The following is a 25852-nucleotide window of genomic DNA, read 5'->3' as shown; positions in this document are numbered from 1 at the left end:
AATCAGTCGGCAAGTTAGTGCACAGCTCGGTACTAGGATGGCGACTACGGTAAGTCACTTTGACTCTATTCGACTCTAGACACGGTTACTGCGAACGCTTTTGGTCTTATGCATGTTCATATTACGTACGTCTGCATATTATATTATATCGTAATTTGCGTGTGTATAATAATAGATTTCAGTGATATTTCATACGTAAATTTTGCATTGTTTACAAATATGATTTTTTTTAAATCTCTTTATTAAAAACATATTTAAATTATATAAATCTATATTTCCATACAACTTGAAAAAAAATAAAAGTTTTACATCAATTACTTTATTTATACATAAATAAGCAGAGAAAATTACCAAATTTAAAAATTTTAATAATATTTTAAAACATGTATTTATGGTCTTTTAATTTACTCAAATAATAATATTTTCAAAATTTCAAATTGTAGAAGCTATGAAGCATTGAAAATCGAAGTAATTTAACTGAACAATACGAAAAAAATACCTGTTGTCTTTTTTCTTTTCAAACCAAATATTTATAATTGATATATTTATAAGAAATAAATTTTAAATGACGTTTTCATTTCAATAATTGTGACAGAATATGAGGAATAGAACTTAATGCATTCCGCGACACTACCAAGAGATCACAAACCTATCTCTCAGTGTACTAACACACACACACACATATACTACATACAAAACAAAGTCCCAAAAATGGATTCATTAATGTGAACATTAATGTCATATTCAACAATTAATTTTTTGTTTTAATAATTTAATTATTACACGTATTTAAGAAGTTTAACGTTTTTACATTAAAACTGACTAGTACTATCGATCACAGATGTTTATGTAATATGTAAACTACATCTTTTTTTAAATCCGTCCTAATATTTTATTACATTGTATTACGATACGATGTTGTTAAAAACTGGTAAACTGTAACTATTTTATCTTGGCAATTCATCCATAAATCAATTAATAATTTAAAATGTTATATTTACATTGTTTTTTGTGATAATCTAAATGTATCATAATGGTTTTTTTATATAATTTATTAAAATTATACCCTTTATTCTGTTTTTCGTAACTCAGCGAAAGTGACATGAACACTTGTACACAGTTTTAATAAAATACCGAGCTATTTAGTTAATCAAATTATTGTGAACAATTTATCGTCAAACACAATTGCATTTAATATAATTCAATTATATGTTTATAATTCAACTAACTTTGAGGCAATAAAATAAAACTTTGAGCAAATAAAATGTTTTATATTATAAATGTTATTTGGACTTTAAAAAGAAGTGTAGGAACATCAGTTTGTTCCGTTTATGGGTAAAAGTTTACTGTCGTTCAAAATAATACATTTCTTTTTGCCTTCCGTGCGTAATTATTTGGAATAACAAGGTTCGAAGAAACAATTTAAGTGTACATGATATATTATTACTCTTTTTCATACGCGTATTTTTCATATGTAATGGTAAAGTATGTAATCACATCAAGACATATTTTGTATATTAAAAGTATTGATAACTTTGTGGTATGGTAATAAATAAAATTTAAAAAAAATATTAAATAAAAAGTGGTATTTCACAAAGTAAACAATAGATGAAAAGAAAGGTGTTTTACATCAAGACATCTTTGAAGTTGGTTATAAAAGAGGACAAGAGTCACGATGCTTTTCAAAATTCATATAATTTAAAAATATTTTACGTGTATACTCCATTTCGTTCTCATTTATTGTAGAGAATAAATTAAAATAAATAAGAAATCTAACCGAATTTACACCGCTAAGCTAACAATATTTTATTGGTAAAAATAAATGCATGAAATGAATAATAAAAACATGGTTCAGTGCATTAATCGTGAACGCATCTTGGAACATAGGTCCACGCCAAGAAAACCGTATAACTCCAAAACGTGCTTGCTCAGTAATGTAATTTCTATGATAGTAAAATGAAAACGTCTTTTATGTTTTTCGATTACTTATACATCTTTGTATTTATCAATAGTCAATTAATAAAAAAGTATATTATAAGTGTAATATGGATTCACACAAACCATTTTTGAATCCCAAAAGTAGAATTTAGTAATGATACGATTTTGTGTGACACATCATTTAGGTAACATATTGAATGTTTACTAACATGCCGTAACAAAACCATTTACAGATTGCAATTATTATTTCCATAATTAATGACTTCATTATATTTCATTCGCTTAAATGAATTATCTGTGAAGTACTGATGTAGCATCATTAAAATTTTGAAATACCATAATATGGATTTCTATCATGCGCATTAATTTCACATTTGTCTTTTAAAGATAATTTAGCCTTTTTTCGTATTTGCGTAGTTATAATTTTAATATTATTTACATAGTTTTAAAAAAAGTCCGAACATATCAATCAGGGTGTGGTACCTTGGTAGTCTTGGTAGTGTCCTGGTACGCTTGTGGTTCAATCACGTGATTTTTAAAATTTCAAGTCGTGTATTTTAACATATTTACACTTTTGTATTTTATTATTAATTTATCCATTTTTACTTGAAATTGTCCTTTAAAAATTCATCCATCATACTTTCTTATGTCGTAAGTATATTGTATATTTCTGCAATTTGCATAACATAAAGAAAAAAACGTCTTGTCACGAAACATTTTATTACAATTTAAAAATTAAAAGAAACACAAGTATGTCTCGCAAATTATTTATAAATCTTAAAAAAAAAAACACGAGGAAATGTATGATTTTATTGATTTTGTAATATATTTCAAAAATTATTGCTAATACTTTCAAATAGTGTATTTAAACCGATCAAATTGTGGTTTCATTTATTTAAGTATTAAGAATAGAGTCTACAGAATATTAATTTTATAAATTAATTTTTCCGATTGCAATTTTCTCAGAATGTCATCTTTCGAGATTCTTCTTTTTCCCATGGTTTTCAATTTTAATAGAGAAAAGCATCTGAGCAAGCCTCACTCGACAAAAATGGGTGGCAAGTGACGTTCGGCGGCTTATGCACCATAAAAAAAGTCTTAATTAACATTATTTTTATTTTTAAACGAAATACGAGATCGGAATTTTAATATAAAAATGTAAACGCGGTGAAATGCAATGAGTTTATAGTAATCACATATAAATAATAAATAGTAAAAAATCTGATGTCTTTTACTATGACGACCTTATTAATAATGTATTCAGAAGATAGATCAGATAATCTAAGCACGGAAGATGTACGATGTACGTTTATGTAAATTATTATCTACGTATTTTCCTAAAACATCACAGCCAACAAATAACGCCGTGTCTACAAAATCATTTTTACGCAGAAAAATTATTTGAAACATTTTGTACCTTATTTTGCAAAATGAATTTTAAAATACGTCTAGTCTATTCAACTAAATTTTGAAGAAAAAGATTTAAAGGTATCGATCTCTGTTGAAATCATTAGATTTGTCGGTATATCCTGGATTTTTTATGGTTGGAAGTAATTATAAGCTTTGAAATTTGTACAGATGAATAAGATTAATTGACACATTGAGTCGAAAATTGGCTTGTTGTTCCATGGTTAGTGTCACAGATTCTGAATCCGAGTTTCTGGGTTCGAGCTTCGCCACTTAGGTCGACAAAAATAGTATGGTAATGAAATATTTGTATGTACTCGTATAATAAGAACACAAATAATATATAAACTGAAGCACATGCGCAATTTTCCGTTATCTTCATTCTTGAGATCCTTAATTGAAAATAACGGTTAATTAATAGAATTAAGCTTTAATTTTTGTTTTAAATACAAAGTTGAGTCAAGTTGAGTCATGATATAGTGATTTTTACTTAATCTCGACTTCATAGAAGAAATCCTAATCAAATAAAAAATAACACTATTAATTGAGTTTGTTGTAGATACAGTCTACTTTATCAAATCACAGCACCATGCATTCCAATCTAGTATATTATCCTTATTGGTTGATTATCTACTCCATTATAATTCCATCCTATCGGGAGGTCCCGCATATCTATCTCAGGGCGGTAGCGTGTCCTTAACAAGCACATGCTGCCTCCTGGTTACATAATCAGGACACTATATTCTGTCCCGAATAAATCACCTTACTCCAAGACCCAGCAATGCTAAATTTAATCACGAAGGCAGCACCAGCATTTACGAATTTGTAGATACGACAGTTTTCATCGGGTATGTTGTGATTGTAAAACGTGTAAAAGGTTATTCGGATGAATTAACTCTCTTACAGTTGCTGCGTACATAAAGAAAATAATGATATCTTATAACTTTTTGACTCAATCCGTTAAAAATATATGTACCTTTGATCAGCAATAAACTCGTACATATATATATATATATATATATATATATATATATATATATATATATATATATATATATATATATATATATATATATATATATATATATATATATATATATATATATATATATATATATATATATATATATATATATATATATATATATATATATATATATATATATATATATATATATATATATATATATATATATATATATTTATACTTTATAAGATATAACAAGCAGGAAACTCAACATTTGTTAATACTAAATATTCAAAATTCATTTACGATTTACAAAAAGGGAGATTTTTTTTTTACCTGGATTTTAAGATATTTTCATTCATGTTTCCTTTAAGTTTCACTTAGTAAATACCACTTATTCCTGAAATCTATTGGGACACGTATTTCGATGCATTCCGTATCAATTTTAAATACTAACAAAAACTTAAATTATAAATGGAAAAATATTACCACAAAGTGACTGCCAAAATCAAAAAATCATAATTATGCTATGTTTCATTTTATAATTTGGTAAGATGTTAATTAATTATTAAAATACAACTCTTTTCGCCTAAATTTCATGTAAAATAATATGTGATCATAAAAAAGCACCTAAATATGTATATTACCATCAAAAATATTTCTCCAATATTTATGTGTTCACTATGTAGCGTAGATAACTTTTACCTTGCTAGTATTCGGCAAATAAAACAACAACAAAAATAACAAAAACCAAACAAAAAAATTCATCAACTTTTTCCGTAATTTTAACATTCTGACACGTTGAATTCGATTCAATTGATATTTTCAAGAAGTTTAAATTATCCAAAAAAGTCTATGAGTAAACTTAATCCATACTCTCATTCTATTGTAATATTGCCACTGGTAGTGAAAGGGTTAAGCTCATTCAATTTTATGAATTAACGTCTATGAGACATCTTTGTGTGCACTTAATGTCTGAATGTGACTGTTAACTAAAGCAAACATTGATAATTCGATCGGCCTCAGCCTTGTAGTAACTTCCCAAAAGGAGATGCACGATACTGTGTGTACCTCCATATACGGGTATGTACATACTATGCATTCACATGTGTGAGTGGGATAATTGAACTTTTGACCCCGCAGTACACTGACGAGTACCTACCCATAAGTAGGGGAATCCACAAAGTTGAAACAGTGTCTACTGTACGACAACAATCGTAATGCAGTGATGGTTAATCGAATTTCAAGATAATCGAATTTGAAAAAAATATATGTAAGGCATAGCGTGTGTTGAGCCGAAATACTTTGATGTTAATATAATAAAGTTTTTTTAATAACTAGATTTTAGCAGAAATAGGCAGAGAGGATAGAACGCCACACTATTCTGTCCTGATAAACACTCCTAGCTTTCTCCACATCTATACATCTAGTCATACATGCCCTCCGATTATGTAGACTTTTGACACTACCAGATTTTAGGTTTTTATTGATCTGGTCGTACGAAGACTTTTCGGACAACATATGATATTATGATATACGAGGACGTTGATGTAGTGATTTTAATAACACCATAATCGAGATCAATTTTTCATGCCGGAACCGTTAACGAATGCTTTGTTTGAAGGCAAATTTGAAAGAACACTCATAAAATGACGTCCGTGCGTTGGACTTTCCATGAATTTGATTGTCAATACCATTCAGTGCGAATTAGGATTTGTCACATTTTACACATGTGTACGTAATTTGCTATTCTCACAATGCTCGCTTTTAAATCAATTTAATTTGGAGTTCGTATTTACTTTGCACTTATTTGAATCTTTGAATTTGGAGTAAGTATTAACCTGTATTTATGAATTTGGAGTTAGAAATTACGTTTAATTTTGGAATTAATATTTACTTTGTAACCTTTGAATTTAGAGTTAGTATTAACCTTTAAATTTGAATTGGAAGTTAGTAATTAATTTTAAATTTTCCTCTTATTAGAACCTTTAAAGTCATTCACCAAGTTTTTAAAACAATAAAATAAAGTTACCATTTATGTAATTATTATTATGAAGACAACGAATTAGTCGCGAATACTGAAGAATACCTAACGTTTAATTGATTGAATTTAATTCGACAGGTAAATATTTAAGTATTTCGATTATTTAAACACTTTTATACGAGACCCTTTTTACGTTAATCAATGTTAACATGACTAGTTTTTAAAACTACAAATATTTTTATCAACATGTGAAAATAAAACCTCTTAAAACAATTTAGGAATTGCTCTCCTTAGGCAAACATATAGTTTGCAGAAAATATTTGATTCTTAATATGTTTTTAGGTACAAGTATTATTTTTCACACATGACTTAACTTCATTATGGTATTTTGAAATGCTCCGCAAAATCCATTACCTAGATTCATACTTCAGACCAAAAAATATTGAAATAAATCTTCAAAAAAAGAATGACACAATGCAAGATTCTTAACAATCTATGAAAAATAGTACTAGCGTATTATGTAAATTGACCAAAGTATTTCATGGAAACATGATGTGGACAGAAAACCCATAAGGCGGTGGTTGTATACGGTGCGTTTTAAATAATTCCTCTATTGAAGTCTTTTCGAACGAAAAATAATAACATCGCATTATTTCCTACTCTAGGTAATTATTTATATAACAAGACCGTGAGTACTGATTGCAATGTATACTCAGTTCCCTAGAATAATGAGAGTAGGACAGAACATTTATTGGCGTGTAAACCTACAATACAAATATTACACAACCATGTCTACGCTTATTTTTTCACGATAAAACTACCTTCTCATCCGCCCAAGACGACAACTGCATATTGCTAAAACTTTTGCAATACCTTATTATGTTAAGTACAGGATGGAGCATAATTGAATCTAGAATTCGAGAAACAAACTATTCTCCTTAAATAAGATTTAAAAATAAATTGTATACAGCTCTCCACAGTATTTATTTTTAATTTAAAGCTTTTTTGTGATATTTTAATTCCCGAAAACGATGAACAAACTTTCAATTATAATCAAATTTGAGACCTGTTATTACGGGACTGCATCTCGATACTTAAAGTATCCATAACATAATTTTATAGGAACGGATAACAAATCCTTCTAAAATATATCAATAGAATTAATAAAGTATCGAGTTGTGGTCCCGTGGTTACTGTCGCGGACTCTTAAGTCAGAGTTTCTCGGTTCGAACCCACTCTACCACAATTAAATACCTATTTCTAATAATGAGCCGCTTAGGCTCACAGAAAAAGTATGAAATTTAAATATTAGTTTAAATAATAAAAACACAAATATTTCTCTTTAAAAATAATAATTATAATAATAATAAAATACATAACCTCATAGATACTTGTTGTTCTGTCCATAAATTAATTCTAGCCTTAATTTTCATAAAGCCACCACCGTCAGCCAATATAATCAAGTCGTTTAAAAATACAACTAACATGCCAAAGGAATCCAATAACAGTTGGTGTATAGTGTACATTTTTCAGAAATTAATGAAATATGGATGTTTAATAATGAGCAATTTGGTGAACTTTACACAAGAGGAATCTACGACATCCATCTTCTTTCGTATGGAAACGATAGATGCTTCATCTCAAGTTGAAATGCCTTTAATATTGTGTAAAGAATAATCCAGTTTCTGATTATCAATCCAATGATGATAAATAATAATACGAATTAATAACAATAAAATGGCCTAAATTATTTTATATCTTGGAATGTTTTTTTTTAGTATCATTTTTTACGTGTGGAATATTATTTTTATTTCTTCATTTTTTACACATCATAAAAGAACACAACACCAATTCAAGTTTTTTGTACTCTGGGAATGCAAACTGTTTTTAATTTTTTTTTTGCTTACATGGAATGTTAATTTGTTTGTCATTTTTATATTATAATTTAAATTTGCTGTATGAATTCTTGTTTATAAATGAGTTGATTGTTGTTTACTTTACTTTTTTTGTTGTTTGTAAAATCAAATCATGTAAATATTACCAGTATTATTCATTTCTTATATCTGGTCTAGAATCTAGAGTCCGAACTTACAAATCTTAATAAATTTTTTATTATTTTTTTTACAATTTTCAAACAATATGTGGAAATTTAAGAATAATAATTATAGGAAAATTACAATTTTTATTGACTTCGTTAAATTAAATAAAAACAACGTTTAAATTAAAATTAAATACAAGTTAACGTTTTTTCATTTATTATATTTTGTGCAATATGGTACTCATATTGGCAGACTTATTCCTAGTAAAATAATAATTTTTTTTTTTTAAATATCTGCCATACGAATGTATTGTATTTTTGTGCCTATTTCTTAACGTTTCTTAAAAGAGATGAAATTTATGCATGAAATTTAGACTACTTAGTATACTTCCACTTTTACAACCTAACCTAACCTTATCTCACTGCATCAACTAACTATCTTACTGTAGGCATTTAATTTAGATACAATGACTTATTCTTTACTATTCCTCTTCTCATACACATCATTCCAACTTTTATTCCAACTTTTAATTTAAAAAACATCACTGGAAATCTGCCTAAATGTTAAAATATTCAATTTACTTTTCCGTAAATACTCCAAATGCATAATTGGTTTCACTGGCCGATCAATCCTGCATTTATAAATATTTCTCTCCCTGCATTATTATATTATATTACTATAACGTACATGCACATAATATGTTTAACCGTTGGAGTCTATAGTTGCATAGTACTCAGTACCTACGTTTGCAGTATGCATTTTGCACTTTATTCTCAATACACAATACACGTATAAAGGTAGGCAGTGCAACAAGTTACCAGCAAACTGGTTCGTTTTTGATGATCCTAGAGGAATGCAATCATATTTTGTATCATGGAATATGCATACAGTCTAGCCGAGTCAAATGCATTGATCAACAACATTTTTAGTGAAATGCGATGGTATAATTAATTCTGAATATATTTTTTAAACAAACTTAATTGTGCATAATCATTTATACCAATACAAATTTTTAAAAAAGAGTCATTTTCAAGAAAAAATAATTTAACAGGGGTCCAAAATTTTTTATTTATTTGACATCTGTTTATTTATAAGTGAAAATGTTTTTTGTTTATTTGTACCCTTATTAAATCAGCATTATTGAAATAATAGAATTCTTGTCTACAATATTTGTGTGTATTAGAGTATAATCTAAGATGTTAAAATAATGATATAAGTATGTGTAATTTGCGAAACAGCGATATAGTAAAAATAATATAATATAAAATAATATTTTATGTGCCAAAAACCATCTTATCTGTACACATCTTTCTCAGAAAACGCAGTTTTTATCCCTCAAATGCATACTGAATTAATAATACACACTGTTTCTACTGAAATATAGATTAACCAAAAAAACACATGTTATTTTAAGTTATAGACAATGAACATCAACAAAACAGAAATTTATTTTTTGAAATCATACATTTAAGGGATAAAATAATACTTTATGGGCTAAAAAACTATTTTGAATGAAAATTTAGACGATGATGAGATACTAATGAAGAAATAAACGATTTCAAAGCAACAACAAAAAAACAGTACAAAAAACTAAACTAAACTCACGAAAATATATTTATTTTCCATACTTTCTAAAAAGGCTCGCAATCACTACCACACAGTTTGCAGGCCATGTTGTATAACACGGTGTCGTATAAAATCTTGTTTGTCATGTTTCTTTAAAAGAAAACTTATTTTTCAAACATACTATTTAGTCATTTCTTAGTTTATCTTTAAACTTCTCTTCTACTTCTGTAGAAATAATTTATCAACATTTTGACTCGTATAAATGTGATAAAATAAGAATGAATTCAACATTGAATTTCAGATTTTGAACACAGTCGAAGAAGAGTAATGATGTATTCATAAGGGGAAAAAACATAAGAAAACCTGAAAAAATTAGATTCGGCAACACAAATTTAACCCTTTCTTATAGGTTGTATATACAGAATCATAAAATGCCCATGACATCCTATTTAAAGCATAAAAAAAAACAAAATAAAGTTTTTGTTTTTAAAGTAAATATTTTTTTCACATAAATTGTGTCATTTTTTATAATACTTTTTTTGCATTTATTTAAAATTCATGGCAGATATTCCCCATATTTTAAATCTTGTGAATGATTAACCCTGTTATGATAAATCCAAGCAAAAAATGTATTGAGCGGTTCCTCACCCCCTGTGTATTACCTTAATTCTTTTTAAATCATAATTTTCCTTAGTAAATTACCTGTCCCGTAGGACTAACTAACCCTAACTTTTCAAGATGGTGAATCGAGAACTTTAACGAAATTTTCATAATGAATTTAATACAGTACTAAGCTAAATTATTATTTTGTTTTCTATGATGTCTATGATGTACCTACTTTAATCTATGAAACTGCCGAATTGACAATATTTGGTATAAAATACATTACAATAGTAAGAAGTTTTAATTCTAAATATTGTTTTGAAAATACAGTAAAAATATAATCGTTTATATTTTGTATTTTAAAACCATTATTTACATTATGGTGTACGAATATTACAGTATTAACTTTGTGGTAAGCTCACGCTACCTCTAAAACAAAACTAACGTTCACCAGCTAGCGCTCAGTGACAGAATTATCTGTTAACATAAAGAGTTTCGGTGCTATAATTTTCTTTAAATGTTGGCATTATTTTTTGAAGACCTGTATAACACTCTGCTAATCATGTATCGTTTATTTTGTGTAATACTTCTAAAAAAACTCTACTTCACTACTGCCGGTTTTGGAATAACTATTCTCTCATCAAGTTAACTATAAACTTTATACGTCATATTAACTATAGTATATAGTTGACCTGATGACGGTTAGGTTATTCAAGCAGCCGTGAGATTTTAAGTGGTAGGTATTACACAATGTGAACGATAAGGAGAGTGTTATCATCGTTAATTGCTTTTTATATACCTCATTGGTTTTCCAATATCGGAATGAAAAAATGGTACGATATAGAAATTGACAGCCGATCTCTTGGCATATGGATATTACGTTTGATCTTATTAATTTTTTTCTGATATTTTTCTTTACGTTTTATTTATTTAATGATAAACCTAATAACTTTTTTAAATTGGTTAAATTTCTATTCTCAACCTACTGTTGATCGAAGCTGACAACTATTATAATATTACAAAAAAAAATAACAACCTTCTTAAATACATTCAGGATAACTGTCAGTTTGAAATCATATATTTTAAAACTGCTCCAAAACTCTGCTTTAAATATACAAATACATATATCAACGTCAAAAAATAACTTTTACATATATTCAAGCATCAAATATTTTGCTCTTCCAAAGGAAATTACATATGTCGGATAATATTGGTTTGAAACGAATGCGTAATAATTTAATATCTTTCCAAAAAACTTTGCTTGTAGCGTTTATTTTTATACAAAATCCTTGTTTTATTTTTTTCTTTAATTATTATACAGGTATATAAATCCAACCCAACGTTCTGTTAAAAAAGTTCATTTTTATAATTGTTTTGACAAAGAATGAACAATATAGCGCAAAATATTACAGTGAAGCGCCCTTGAGATAGGATTTTGTATAAACGAAAATGGCGCTATATGAATTATCCAAAACGATTATTATTATTATGAACGAAATTGTAAAACATTGATTGTATTATAGAAACATGGATTTCTTCGAATCTACAAGTAGTTAGGTAGGAATTTTATTGTTTGATATATTAGTATGTTTATTTCCTTGATTAGAGTACAATATTAACGAACACGAATGTGTTCATGCATTACAATAGTAAATTAAATAACATATTTCTCACAAAGCAAAATCAATTTCACATGTGAACTAGTTATTATGAGTGTTAGGGTGGGGAAGCATAAAACGTGACATAATGTTTAAATGTTAGAAAATGAGGTACTGTGCGTTCGCAAAAAATAAACTCAATTAAATCACATAAACATATTTTACTACAATTTTCGTTTTTGTTTTTGTTCGCACTTTTCATTTATTTTTCGTAATTTATTAAAATTTTATTCATTTAATAATAATTAAGTCTTTTTTCCATGTGGCACCAAACTGGGTAACATAGCAAATAGTTGAATTTAATATATAAAGTATGCCAAAAATAAAGAAAACCTTTTTGGGAGGCATTCAACAGATATTTAATATAAAACAGTCAAAATGCTTTCTCTCAGAGTAATTTGCGGCAAAATATTGTGTGACACATGTTCGAGAGGTGATGATGTAAGGAAGGAACGAAAGTCTAAAAAAATAAATAAATAAAAAATACCTCTAGCAAACTAACAAACATTGCTTTCAATCTAAATCCTTATCACACATCTTCTTACCTATTCCATGCTCTCATTTATTTATATTTTGTTTAATAATTCATCATTATTCATCTTTAGATACATTATCTTGCATATAAAAAATTCGCTCTTAAATTATTTTTTCGCTTAAAAATCAAATATATATTCAAGGACACTTATAACAGTGTAAAGTTTATCATATGGCATAATTTCATATCGATGCTATAAATACAAACTATATTTTATCCCCATTTTGACAAATCTCTTTACAAATGAGGATGAGAACGATTTTCATTGCTTCTATAGCCTAAAACATAAAACTAAAATGTTTTTTTTTCTCTGTTTTTAAAAAAATGTTACGGCATTCTGTTCCATGAAAGAAAAACAGCATCACAATTATTCATAACCTTTTCTGGACGATATTTGCATTCATATTTTTTTCAAATCACTTGTTTAGATTTATAGATAACCCGTCAGTTTTGTTTTTTTTTGTCGTCTCCTTTGAATTGAATTTTAGTTTCAAGTATTTTGCCTTTTACGGTCTTATACGATACGCTTTTTTTAGCTCACATTGCCTTTGTGCTACCGTGGGACATGTCATACATTCGGTGGTAGATCATTGTTCCTGGCTACAAATTACGCCAAATATCACCGACTATGAACACGTCTGGCCGCGGCCACTTCGCCGGAGACATTCCCCGCCTTAATATGGAAATATATTTGCATAAAATATGGCATTACTCCACATTAATGCAAAAATCACGTACACCGGAGGTTTTGCTACTCGTTACCGCGGTCGCGCCCATAAATACTTGTCAAGTACAAGACACTTCACCGGTTACAATGTCATAGGCTTAGCACGAGTTATTATTTTTTGACATCTTAACATGGATAAAGAAGAATATGGAAGTCTATTGATTCAAGCACAACGTTTCGAGATTGGATCATTTATATAGAGCATTCAAGAATTTGAGTAGTATTGTTATCATTAATAGGAAGGTACAGGAAAGACTATTGAGATGGTATGGGTATATAGGACGCAGAAAACCAGAACATGTAGTTGACCAGGCAATAAAAATGGATATTTCTCGAAAAATATCTGGAAGAAGACCAAGGAATTCATTGATGATGCAGAACGATAACATGATTCGAAGGTGACGTTGTCCAATATAGAAGGACTTATAACCTGAGGAGAAGAGCTGACCCCAGCAGTCTACAAGGACAATAAGCTGGGATGTAGCCAGGAAGAAGAAGAAGTTGTCAATCATGGGTGGAATTGGTGAATGTTTCATGTTTGTAAAGTGATCACTTAACCCTAGATAACTAAACTTTATTTGTAGACACAATGCCATTTGTGGATCGCACAATATTGACAATAGCTCATTCCTTTCAAGAACGTCACAAATCAAAAAACTTGATTTTTCAGGAGATCGTTTATAAAGTTTAAAAATATAATACAATTTGTTAAAAAAAATATCAAGCCACTTATTGAACTTATTACTGTGCAACATATCTTTTTAGGTATAACCAGAAGGTTTTTTCTCCATTTGAAAATATTTAGTATATTTAAAAAAAAAATATTAAACGATACCTTTTCTTCAAGATGCAAAAACAACACTTTCTTCCCTGTAGCTGGTAAATATTAAGTTAAAAATATGCCTCCTTTGCTGGGATATAGTACATTTTCTGGGCATTCCGAAAACATGCGCAACTGAAAATTGACGATTCTTTATATATGACGTTCTTGAAACGAGTGAGCGATATGTAGTAGTTGTGCGGAATAGTGATTTGTTGTTAAATGTCTCTTACGTTCATTCCTAATAAACCAAACTTTATCGCCATGTAACCGGTTCCTATTTTAAATAATACTTTTGATTAAGTTTCACGTTTTTATTTGCGTAGTCCGCCAGACGAATGTTTAGTTATTAAGGGTTAAACTAGCCCATGACGGTCATAAGACCCGTAATATTTAGACATTCATATTCTTCTTCATCTATGTTGAGATGTTATAAAAAGAATATGAATTCGTACTAACAACATTTTGAGTGTGTCCAATTTTAATTATTTTTTTCGATAGTCTTCAACTAAACCCAACGAAACCATGAATTTCTATGGCTAATACGAAGGAATGTCAAAAAAAAATATATGAAAAATAACTCCTGTTTTTGGAGATAATCCTGATTGTAAAAATGTATTTGGACACACTCAAAATGTTTATACTAATTTACAACATTTTGAGTGTGTTCAAATACTTGTTCACAAAATCTGGATTATCTCCAATTACAGGAGTTATTTTCATATTATTTTTTGACATCTCATCAAAGATGAATTATAATCCAGGATTATAATTTTCTGGCGTTTCTCATGTTTGTGATTATAATCCAGGATTCGGACCTCACATACTAATATAAGAGTTTCTGCTTAATAAAAAGCTTCTTTACATCTCACCCATAAACGTCTCTAGTGAAGTTCTAGTGATTCAAGAACAAGGTTTCTAAATTGGTTAATATATATACAACTTCCAAGAATTTGAGTAGTGTGGTTGTCAATAATGGGTAGAATTGGTGAATGTTACACGTGTGTAAAGTGATCACTTAACCTGCCTATAACGGTCGTCAGCCCCGTAAATGCCCAGACTTCCATATTATTCTTCATCTTTGATGAGATGTCAAAAAATAATATGATTTATACGAATTGTTCAAGTTTGCGCCTTAGGGATACCTATATTAAATTACGTCGTCTTTAAGGTTTCCAATTACTATTTACAAGGATTCGGGTTTATACGCACCTACCGATCGTTGAACTGTTGTTACTAAATGTTCCCTTCAATTAGCTAAATTAATATGCGTCGTAATATTCAAATAACCTTTAATGTACCCTTACCTTGTAAAATTAACCTGTGACCATTTGTATCAACCTTTCCTTTTAATCAGAAACACTAATAAAAGGTTTAAATTATATCTTTTCATGCGTCAACATATTTAAAAAAGTCATGATTCTTAATTGAAAGTTATTTACTTCAAAAGTTTGCTGATTTTATTTTAAAACAAAAAATTAAGAAACTCAACAAATAATGTCCAAATAATAATAAAGAAGATGTAATGAATACATTATTACAACAATAGATTTTCTATCACAACAATCATATAAACTTAAAAGCTACAAAAATGAAAACTATTTATCGATATTTTGGTTTATATTTACTTAACGCTTCAATTTTGCCTTAAAGCTATTTTAAGCCTATATGTATATGTTATTTATGTAAGTAACATCACGTGATTTAACTACCCATTTATCAATCTCTGTTTCGTTAAACCAGAAATCATTCTACCGTAGACCACCGGATAGGTCATATCGCTCACTCCTTTCAAGAACGTCATAAATCAAAAATCGTCAATTTTCAGTTACGCATGTTTTCGGAATGCCCAAAAAATGTACTATATCCCAGCAAAAGAGGCATATTTTTAACTTAATATTTACCCGCTACAGAGCATAAAGTGTTGTTTTTGCATTTTGAAGAAAAATATAAATATTTAGAAGATAAATATTTTTCAAATGGAGAAAAAACCTTCAGGTTTTACCTAAAAAGATCTGTTGCACAGTAAAAAGTTCAAAAAGTGGCTTGATATTTATTTTTAATACATCGTATTATGTTTTTAAACATTAAAAACGTCTCCTGAAAAATCAAGGTTTTTGATTTATGACGTTCTTGAAAGGAATGAGCGATATGTCACATGATTTTTTTTTTTTAGAACGTATGCATATTGATTTTTTTTTTGTTTTTTAGAATATGTATGGAAAAAGTATTTTTACATATTTTTTAACTTCTTGCCTTTCCATAACTCGTTTCTTATCTAAGAAAAACTTTTTTCCAATACTAAAATCAGTGTTTTAAGAAAAAATCAATTACGTAAAATGTTACCTGGATTTAGAACAAATTATGTTGCGACTTAACGCTTTTAATAATCATTAAAAATTTCGACTTTTATTTCCAGTATTCAAAATGAACCAAGAAGTATTTTTCATAGAAACAGATTTATTTTGCAATAAAATGCAATACGACAGTTATTTAACATAAAATATTTTATTTCCAATCCAAAAGATTAGAATCCTGATTTTATTGTTGTTACGGAACTAAAAAAGTTAGCAAATTTATCAGCGGGTATTTGAGAAGTTTTCAACTGTTCCAATATTATGGTAGGTATGAACATAAAATAAACAATAAAACCAACTTCAAAGAGATATTTCAATGTGCAGCTTTGTAATATAATGTATTTGCTATCAGAACAGAGATGAAAACTTGTCTCTGGATTCATAGTATGGAATCTGATCTCTTTGTTATTCCATATTACTTAATGCAATTTGACATGGAGCGAGATTGACTGGTTTTGTGTTATTAAAATTACTTTCATGATTAAAAATGGTTTTACAATTCATAACTTATATTTTCGAAATTAATAAAAAGTACTCTGATGCTACTTCATGCATTTAAATGCATGTGTATTAAAGCATAATGTTATACTTAAAAAAAAGGGTCTTTGCAAAAATATAAAAAAAGCTTACATACAAATCAACCATAGATTCTGCCGCGAACTCACGCATGAAGCGACTTGTGAATTATATGATAATACCTTAAATGTACCGTTACCTTGTGAAATTAACCTGTGACCATTTGTAACAGCCTTTCCCTTTAATCAGTACAACACTAATAAAAGGTTTAATTTATGTCTTTAAGTGCGTTGGCACATTGATATATATATATATATATATATATATATATATATATATATATATATATATATATATATATATATATATATATATATATATGTGTGTGTGTCTTTATTAAAAAGAAATATACATATATATTTATTCTTATTCATCTATGTTGAGATGTCTAAACATAATAATAATGAGAAAATTTGTGTATTATCTTAATAAATAAAAAATGTATACGAGTATGTTATTTCGTTCAAAACCTTATGCTTTGAAATTTTAAAGCAATTTTGCATTCGAATATATACCTGCGACAACAAAATGTCATATTTATCAAATGATTTTATTTGTTTTTATGTCATCCACAATAATACTTAACAATTCAAGTTTTGTATCCTGTTAAAATTAAAACGATTTCATTCTTTCGAGTATTTAAACGAGTTTTGTAACAATTTTCATTAATTTACATAATACTTCAAGCTTATTTTTAATAACTATATCTGTCAAATCCTTGTAAATCTGATACCTTTTAGGGAGATGTTACATGAATGAATGAGAATTATAAAATCCTTAAAAGCTTTTCTCTGTCAGTTCAAACGATTCAATCAGGGCTTTTTCTTTTGTTTTATTAAAAGAGCGAATATTTTCTAATAGTAACCACTGAACTTTCATTTATAATAAGTATATTTGAGTAATTTATTGCGTTTCTGCTAACGATACGATTCCAAGAGCGTACACAAAGTTTTTTTTTACTCTTTGACGTTTCCATTTTCTGACTGACTTTTCTAAACGGAAATAACAAAATCTTCAAAATAAATCAACCGAGGCCCAAACAAAAACACATATTGTTATTTAGCTTTTCCCTTGAAAACCGTACTCAACGTTTTATTTTATGTTAGCATTCCTCAATCCACGTAGAGTAAAACAAAACAATGTCGACTCTTAAGAAGATTGATTTCCTGGTAATAGCTAGATTTATACGGAAACCGCCCGTGAAAGTGTGCTATGCCATGTGTATTGGATCTTTACACGAAAAATCTTTCATTCTTTATTGTTGCCTTGCCAACCATTACATTTTGGCACACAGCAAACGAAGCTTTATTTAACACACACAATGATTTATTTATTACTAAACTAAAAATGCTAAATCGTAAAAAATATTTTAAGAGTTATATTGTAATGGCGATTATTTGCCATTTCAAATAAATTAATTCTTTCGTTTCTAAACCTGCATGAAGTTATATGATATTTATTATTTCTAATATAGTAACTTAGTAGTTAAATATTAGTATATTATAAATAATAAGTATCATATCCATCCCCTCTGCCTACCCCTGCGGGGAAACGGCGTGATGGTAGTAGTAGTAGTAGTAGTAGTATCATATCGCCGACTGATAAGTTTCGGCATATTTAAAAACATCGAAATTACTAAACAAATCAATTTTAAGCTTTATATATTTAAAAATTAATGCAAATGAACATTTTATTAAAATGGATTGCTCTGAAATGCAAAGTTTACATTTGATAAAAAATACTTTTCTGTAAAATGTATTCAAATGCAGGTATGACAGTTTATCATTGATACTTTTTTTGACAAAGTACTTAAATCGTTATATTTTTTTAAAGAAATTATTGGTGTTGTTATTGTTTACAAAAATACCTACTTCAATTTCATACTTTTCAGTGAGCCTAAGCGGCTAATTATGAAAAGTAGGTATCTAATTGTGGTAAAATGGGTTCGAATTCAGAAACTCTGACTAGACCGTAGTCCGCGACACTAACCACAGGACCACAACCCGACACCCGACACAACCGAATTGAGTGATACATTACTTGAACAAGCGAATTTCTTTAATGAATATTCTATTATTATAATTGATTTGGTTTTTTTAATTAAAATCGATTTGGAATATTTTGTGGAATGACATGATGATTTTAATATTAAAGTAATACACTTGATAAAAACCATTTTTTTGTTATTTTTTTGTAAATTCGGCTAGTTGCGAGAACATTATATTATGTAGTCCTGCATTTCTGTATTTTTGTCATTATGTAGTTCTCAAAACAAAGTTTTTTTAGATATTTGATATGTTGTGATCTTTCAGATGCTGTTGGGTTTGTGCGTATACCTCTGCCTGGCTAGCGCAAGCGCAGGACTGCTGCGAGTGCCCAAGGTGTACAACGCCATCATCAGCTCGAGCGACAACCTCACCCCGAGCAGGGCCTTCCCGCTCATTCAGCCCGTGCTGCACGAGACGGCCCTGGGCTACCCGCTGGGGCCGGTGCTCTACCACCAGGTACTGTGAACTTGACCAAAACTTCTTGTTGTTCAATTCAATTCAATTCAATTTACACCATTTTTAGTGTGTCCAGATACTTGTTCACAAATTTGGATTATCTCCAATTATAGGAGTTGTTTTCCATATTATTTTTTGACATCTCATCGAAGAAAGGTATTTGGACACACTCAAAATGTTGTAAATAAATTAACTCCTCAAATTATAAGCTTAAATAATAAAATTGAAAACGATATATTTTGGCGTTTCTCATGCATAATCCAGGATTATATCTCACCAATAGATGTCTCTAGTGAAGTTCTAGTGATTCAAAAACAATGTTTCGAAATAGGTTCATATACAACATATAGAACTTCCAAGAATTTGAGTAGTGCGGTTGTCAATGAAGTGTAGAGTTGGTGAATATTACACCTGTGTAAATTGATTACTTAAACCAGCCTATGACGGTCGTCTGCCCCGTAAATGCCCAGACTTACATATTCTTCTTCATCTTTGTCATGAGATGTCAAAAAATAATATGAATATTAGAGTGTAAAATCACCCCCTCTCTGGAAATCGAACCCGGGACCTCCAGCACGGCCTCCAGCACCTCTGTGGTGTAATGGTTAGCGTGTTAAGCTAAAGTTTAGTAAAATATAACTTTAGTCCACTTCGTGGTAGCTACCACGAAGGCGGACAAAAGTTATTTTTTACTATCAAAAAACGTGTGAAAATTTAAAGGCCTCGTTAGGAGAGAAAGGTTGTAGGAAAAATGCATTTTTTTAATTAAACGGGATTGCGTATGCAATAAAGGTGCACCGCCTGCAGCCGTTTGTGGATGGTGACCCAAAATCATTCGGTGCATTAGTTTCTACCCGGCCGTGCAGTGTAAGCGGCACCTGGTTGCAAGTATTTATAGATGCAGACTTCTCAATTAATTACTCTAGAGTGCATTTTTCCAGCCACTCTATTAGTTGCGATTACCTACTGACACGAACAAATATTCATTAAAATATAAAAATAGATCACCTGTGTATGACCACCTTTAAGCTTATTATTTTGAAAGCTGTCCCTCCGCATTCGCAGATCTGATACAGAAACATCTAGGCTTCCTAACAGACCTTCTCTAAACTTTCTAGCCTACCTTCTATTTAGAGATTATTAATGTAAAAATAAGTAGTTTCCTGAAATACAAATGTTCTCATCAACATTAAAGTTAAAATACAGTATGTTTGTATATTCATTCACCTGTTGATAAGAAAATCTGTATTTCTCGAAACAAATTGTTTGACATTAAAAAACTTAAAAGTGGTAGTATACAAGTGCTTTATTTTTATATATAAATCATAACATTCCAGAAATGTTATGTCCATTTAAAAAAAATAATATCTATGTAAATAATAAAAATCCTGCAATCGACAAAATGTACCAATATTGTACTGTATCTAATTACTGTCGTATATACGTTTGGCTACCATGTATGTTAGTTATCATGGTTCGATTCTTCAATTCAAATTTTATTTTATATGGCCATGGAATAGCATCTTAGGCATGCCATATCTTAATTTACATTGAAGCTAATTGAATAACTTCACATGAATTTCAATAGATAGTACGTCAACCGCGTATGTGAAATGTTCTTTGTTACATGGAATATGTATCATGCCTCTAACGAGATGTTTTTCTCAAGAATTTTCCCTCAAAAATTACATGAAAATATTGAAAATTTGGATAAAAAGAGTTAATTCTCTCACACTTAAGAAACAGCTATAAGACTTGTTAAGTTTGATTCTGAGTAGAAACAAAAGTGTTTCATAAGCCGTAGCTATGTTCTAGGGTCCCTCGAACGTTAGGTTATTTCAAAACAGTAATAATAATATTAGTAACTTTAAACATAAGGAGTAAAACCACTTTTATTTAGGACTTACAGGCTTATTTCAGAGTTACTTGGACGTTAGATAATTAGCAAAAATAATCAGTATTATATAGGATTTTCAATCAGGTAGAATGGTCCATGATACTCATTGTATAAAGTGATCACTTCAACGATTGACTAAAACTAACTAACCATCACGCCGCTTCTCCGCAGGGGTAGGCAGAGAGAACGCCACACCACTCTGTCTTTGCAAACATTCTTCGCCTCTTCCACGTTCATGCATCTCCTCATACATACCCGCCGATTGTTACGACTCCTAACCTGACTACTTTCAAGTATTTGGCATACCTGATCGTGCCACGTTTTTCTCGGTCTTTCTCTGCTCTTTTTTCCATTTACATTCGCCTCATAAATTTGTTTTATCACTCTGTCCTCACTCATTCGTTCTACATGTCCAAACCATCTCAACACACACACCTTTCTTATTTTTATCGATAATGCTTATCTCAGCTTAGCATTCCTTCCTTATTTCACTATTCGCACATCTATCATACATCTTTTACTGCATTCAGTTTACTTTCATCCTTCAACGGTTGACTAACAGCATAAATGCCCAGACATTGGTAATGATCTCTTCGAATACTTCTTCACCTCTGTAGATATATTTGTTTTATATATCAATTAATAAATTAATCACTTGTTCACATAACTTTTTTTAATAAATTATTTCGTAGGAGAGATAAAGTGAACTGGTTTCCTCCACCATTTCCATCTTCATCTTCATTTTACCAAGTTTTGAATGGGTGAATCACAACCAGTCAAATTCCAGAATCGATATTTCGTTTCCAAATACAAACGTATCAATGAAGCTAACAGCTAATAACTGTAGGTGTAGTCGACCACTTATCGTACTCTCCGCTGGCCAAATTCGACATCGATTAGATGATTAATTGAAATAGCGCAGTGCCGATCAATCGATACTGTTGCTACAAGGACCTAATGCGGAGTGTACCTACAGTTTGAACGTGCCTACCTGCCGCGGTGAGTCGGATGTCGTGGGCGAGCCCGTGGCTGCCTATACACGGAATAGCTCTATTTCTGTCGGAGACAAATCACTCGCGACCAACGTATCCTTGGAGGTCTGAGGTTTCAATGTCACGCGACTTATGTACGCCGGGTACCTACCTACGTACGAATTGCATCTGTTTTGATCAATATACACGCTTCATAGATTTCCATTGCTTTGCAGATTTTTACATTTGATAATACATATTTCCAAAAAAAAATCAATGTTCATGGATGAATGTATAATTTGCGAGTGTTTACTCAGCTTTGTCCCCTCGTAGACTCATGTTTATACTCGCTTGTCTTAAAGCGAGTATAAATATAAGCGGCGTGCGAATGCTACACACAAAGAGAACAGTGTGTACTAGAATCCACAAAACGAAATCTCGTATTGTTATTATATAATAATAAATATAGAATATGGCGGGAATTATTTTTATAAATCTTCGTTAACACCGTCAGTAATAGTTCTGTATATTATTTTAAACTGTGTATTTTATTATATTACATTTAGATAATTTCGTAGAAATTCCTGAAACGCGCTTAAAAAAATAATAATAACAGATAGTTAAAACTTACGTCAATGTTTCATATAGTATTTTTCATTTTCGTTACTAAATAAAAGATTTATTCCAAGTTTTTTCTTCTTATTTCATCCTATTTTGGGTTTAAGTGTATAATGAAAAACAAAAACATTTCTTACTTTATAATACAGTTTTCGTTTATTCGTTATAACATAACTTATGTTATGAATATACTAAATTAAATAAAAAAAAATATAACTAAAACTTTAGGTTTTCACTGTCAACGATAAAGTATACGTTGGCAACATCCGTTTGAAGTTTCCATGTGAATAATTTGAATCACTGTTGTTACAAAAAATGTAATTAATTAATTTTAAAATTAGTTGATGCGTTTTAAAACAATTTCGAAATTAATTGTAGGCGTTTATATAAAAGCGTGCTAAATATTTAATGATTCGACGAAACAAAGTTGGTTAAAATCTCATTCATTTTTAAACAATGGATCGATATACTTTGAGTATATCTTTGACATACTATGAGTTCAAAAAGGCTTTTAATTTTTTGCGACATTACTTGATCTTTTTGAGACATTTTTACAACACTAAAAATACCCATCAGTATCTCAGAATGGAGGCGAAGGTATTTTTATAACAAAGTGCGTTAATTAAATATTAACTAAAAAATTGTATTCAAATTATATTTTTTGGGATCATGATTGCCTGATGCCATATTCAAAGGACTTTTAAATACCTGCCTCCAATAATAACCACTTTGATGCAAACTTAACCCGTAGTTCACTGCATGGTTCAAATAAATATCTGACTTTATTACTCTGTATAATAATATATTTCACTATTGAAAATGTTCTTTAATCGTAAGCAACGGATAAATAATCTTCTTTTTTATTCAAATAATCCAAAGTTTTTAGTATCAATAACAAGAACCGTTGTATGTTTCAGCCGCCCTCAATATCACAGCCGGAAGCGAGCGGAAATCCAAATAGTAACGTAGAGAAAAGAGTCGCGCAGGAAACTCAGCCAAAAGCGATAGAACCGCCTAAATCCGACGTTTCACCCCCCAACAAAGATGAGAAGACTGGAAACTCTGAAGAGAGCGGGCTCAAGCTGAACGAGCACGGCCTTCCCCCGAGCCTCGTCCCCGTCCAGCAGTTCTCCCCGAAAGTGACGTACCAGTACGACCCCTACAATCCCTACAGTCCTTACTACCCGGATCCTTACGGAGGCGTTCTCCTGCCGTACGGAAACCCTTACGGAAGTCCTTACGGAAATCCGTACAGCCCGTACTACCAACCCGCGTTCTCTCCAGGCCCCTTCAACCCGTACGTGCTGCCGTCACCGCTCTTCGGGATTCCCGGGACCCAGGAAGGGTCTCAGAGGCCTCAGGGGCCCCAGGGCGCTCAGTGGCCCTCCGGGCAGGACGAGCCGTGGGGCCAGCCCCGCCCGCAGGAGCTGGAGGCCGAGCCCCGCCAGCCGGCGCCCGAACAGCAGCCCCCGAGGCCCGAGAGACCGGAACTGAACATCAAGAACAACAGCAACAAGAACTCCGCGATCCCCGACGTGCCGCCCCCTCCGCTGCCGGTGGGCGGACTCAAGACCGACAGTGATAAGAAATCCAGTTAACGTTTACAATTTCCATTAAAACTCGACCGATTTCCCAACGATAGTTGGACTCGAGATTGCGACATGGTGATCGGATTATTGGATAAAATCAAATTAATATGGCCGAAGTTATTGTATGATATTACGCAATTATTATTTATCTCTGTAAACCTTAAGTTAACATCTCGTTAGCCTCGAGGACTCGAGAATGCAACCAGCTCCCGAGTGAACTTCTGAGCATATTTTTTAGCCACTTAATTGATTTACACGTATCGCAGTTTGCATATTGATTACTAAGTTACCGACGCCCTTTTTCTCGAAGGCTGGAATTTTCCCTTCTGTGTGGTTTTGCGTCCACGTGTCCGGTTCTGTAGCGGCCATTTCCAAGAATACTGTAATGATGAGGCAATCGAAAAAGAAACGAAAAAAACTTAATTGAAATTATTGATCTGAATCTAGGATTTTAAGGTAGAATACTCAATTTGTAATTTACTTAGAAAATTTAGCATTGCGTGTGATGAAAGAAAATTTGTACAAATTATTTATAAATGAGTAAATTAGATTCTCTTTTTAATACCGCATTATAAATATTTATTGGAAATCATCGAATCCCATCGGCAGCAATGACAAATGAATTGAATCCGAGTCTAAGCGCGTTAAATCTGATTAGTTGTACCTACTTAGGTCCGTGTATCCGTTACGGATGTGGATATTTCACATTTATTTTTATATCTTTTTTTACATTGACATTATTTTATACTGTTAGATCTTAAGCTGATATTAAATATTTTTAAAGAGCTTTTTTTTTGTTTTTGTAAAACCCATCCAAAAAAATCTATTTAAAAAAAGTGTCTCATTTTAGTAAATAGTTACTAACTCTATAAAGAATTTTCACATTTTTAATTATTGGAGCATTTTCAGGATTTTTTTAAATCAAATCGTACATCACCAAAAATGAACTGAAAATTTATTTTAACATATCCATATACTTATGTATTATATCTTAAATTCTGAATAATAAAAAAATAAAAGACACTGAAAAATAAAAATCCAATATCATAAGATCGAAAGTCGGATTTTTGTTAAAAGAATGCTTTAACGATGATAT

At 30.3% G+C, this 25852-nt stretch overlaps 1 protein-coding gene across 1 annotated transcript; it reads left to right on the top strand.

Annotated features, from left to right (window-relative positions):
• On the top strand, positions 1 to 25544 carry LOC148313956 (uncharacterized). The gene is made up of 3 exons (XM_088270388.1): positions 1 to 49; positions 19490 to 19681; positions 24085 to 25544. The coding sequence occupies exons 1-3, from the start codon at positions 38 to 40 to the stop codon at positions 24763 to 24765; spliced, it is 885 nt and encodes a 294-aa protein (XP_088126514.1). The 5' UTR covers positions 1 to 37; the 3' UTR covers positions 24766 to 25544.
• Positions 25545 to 25852: the final 308 nt, after the last annotated feature.

Source organism: Brachycentrus maculatus, unplaced genomic scaffold (assembly GCF_059751285.1).
Source record: "Brachycentrus maculatus isolate JH-2025_06_01 unplaced genomic scaffold, ASM5975128v1 h1tg000004l, whole genome shotgun sequence".
NCBI lineage: Eukaryota > Metazoa > Arthropoda > Insecta > Trichoptera > Brachycentridae > Brachycentrus > Brachycentrus maculatus.
The sequence above is the reverse complement of the archived record's forward strand: the minus strand, read 5'-3'. Positions and strand labels throughout refer to the sequence as shown.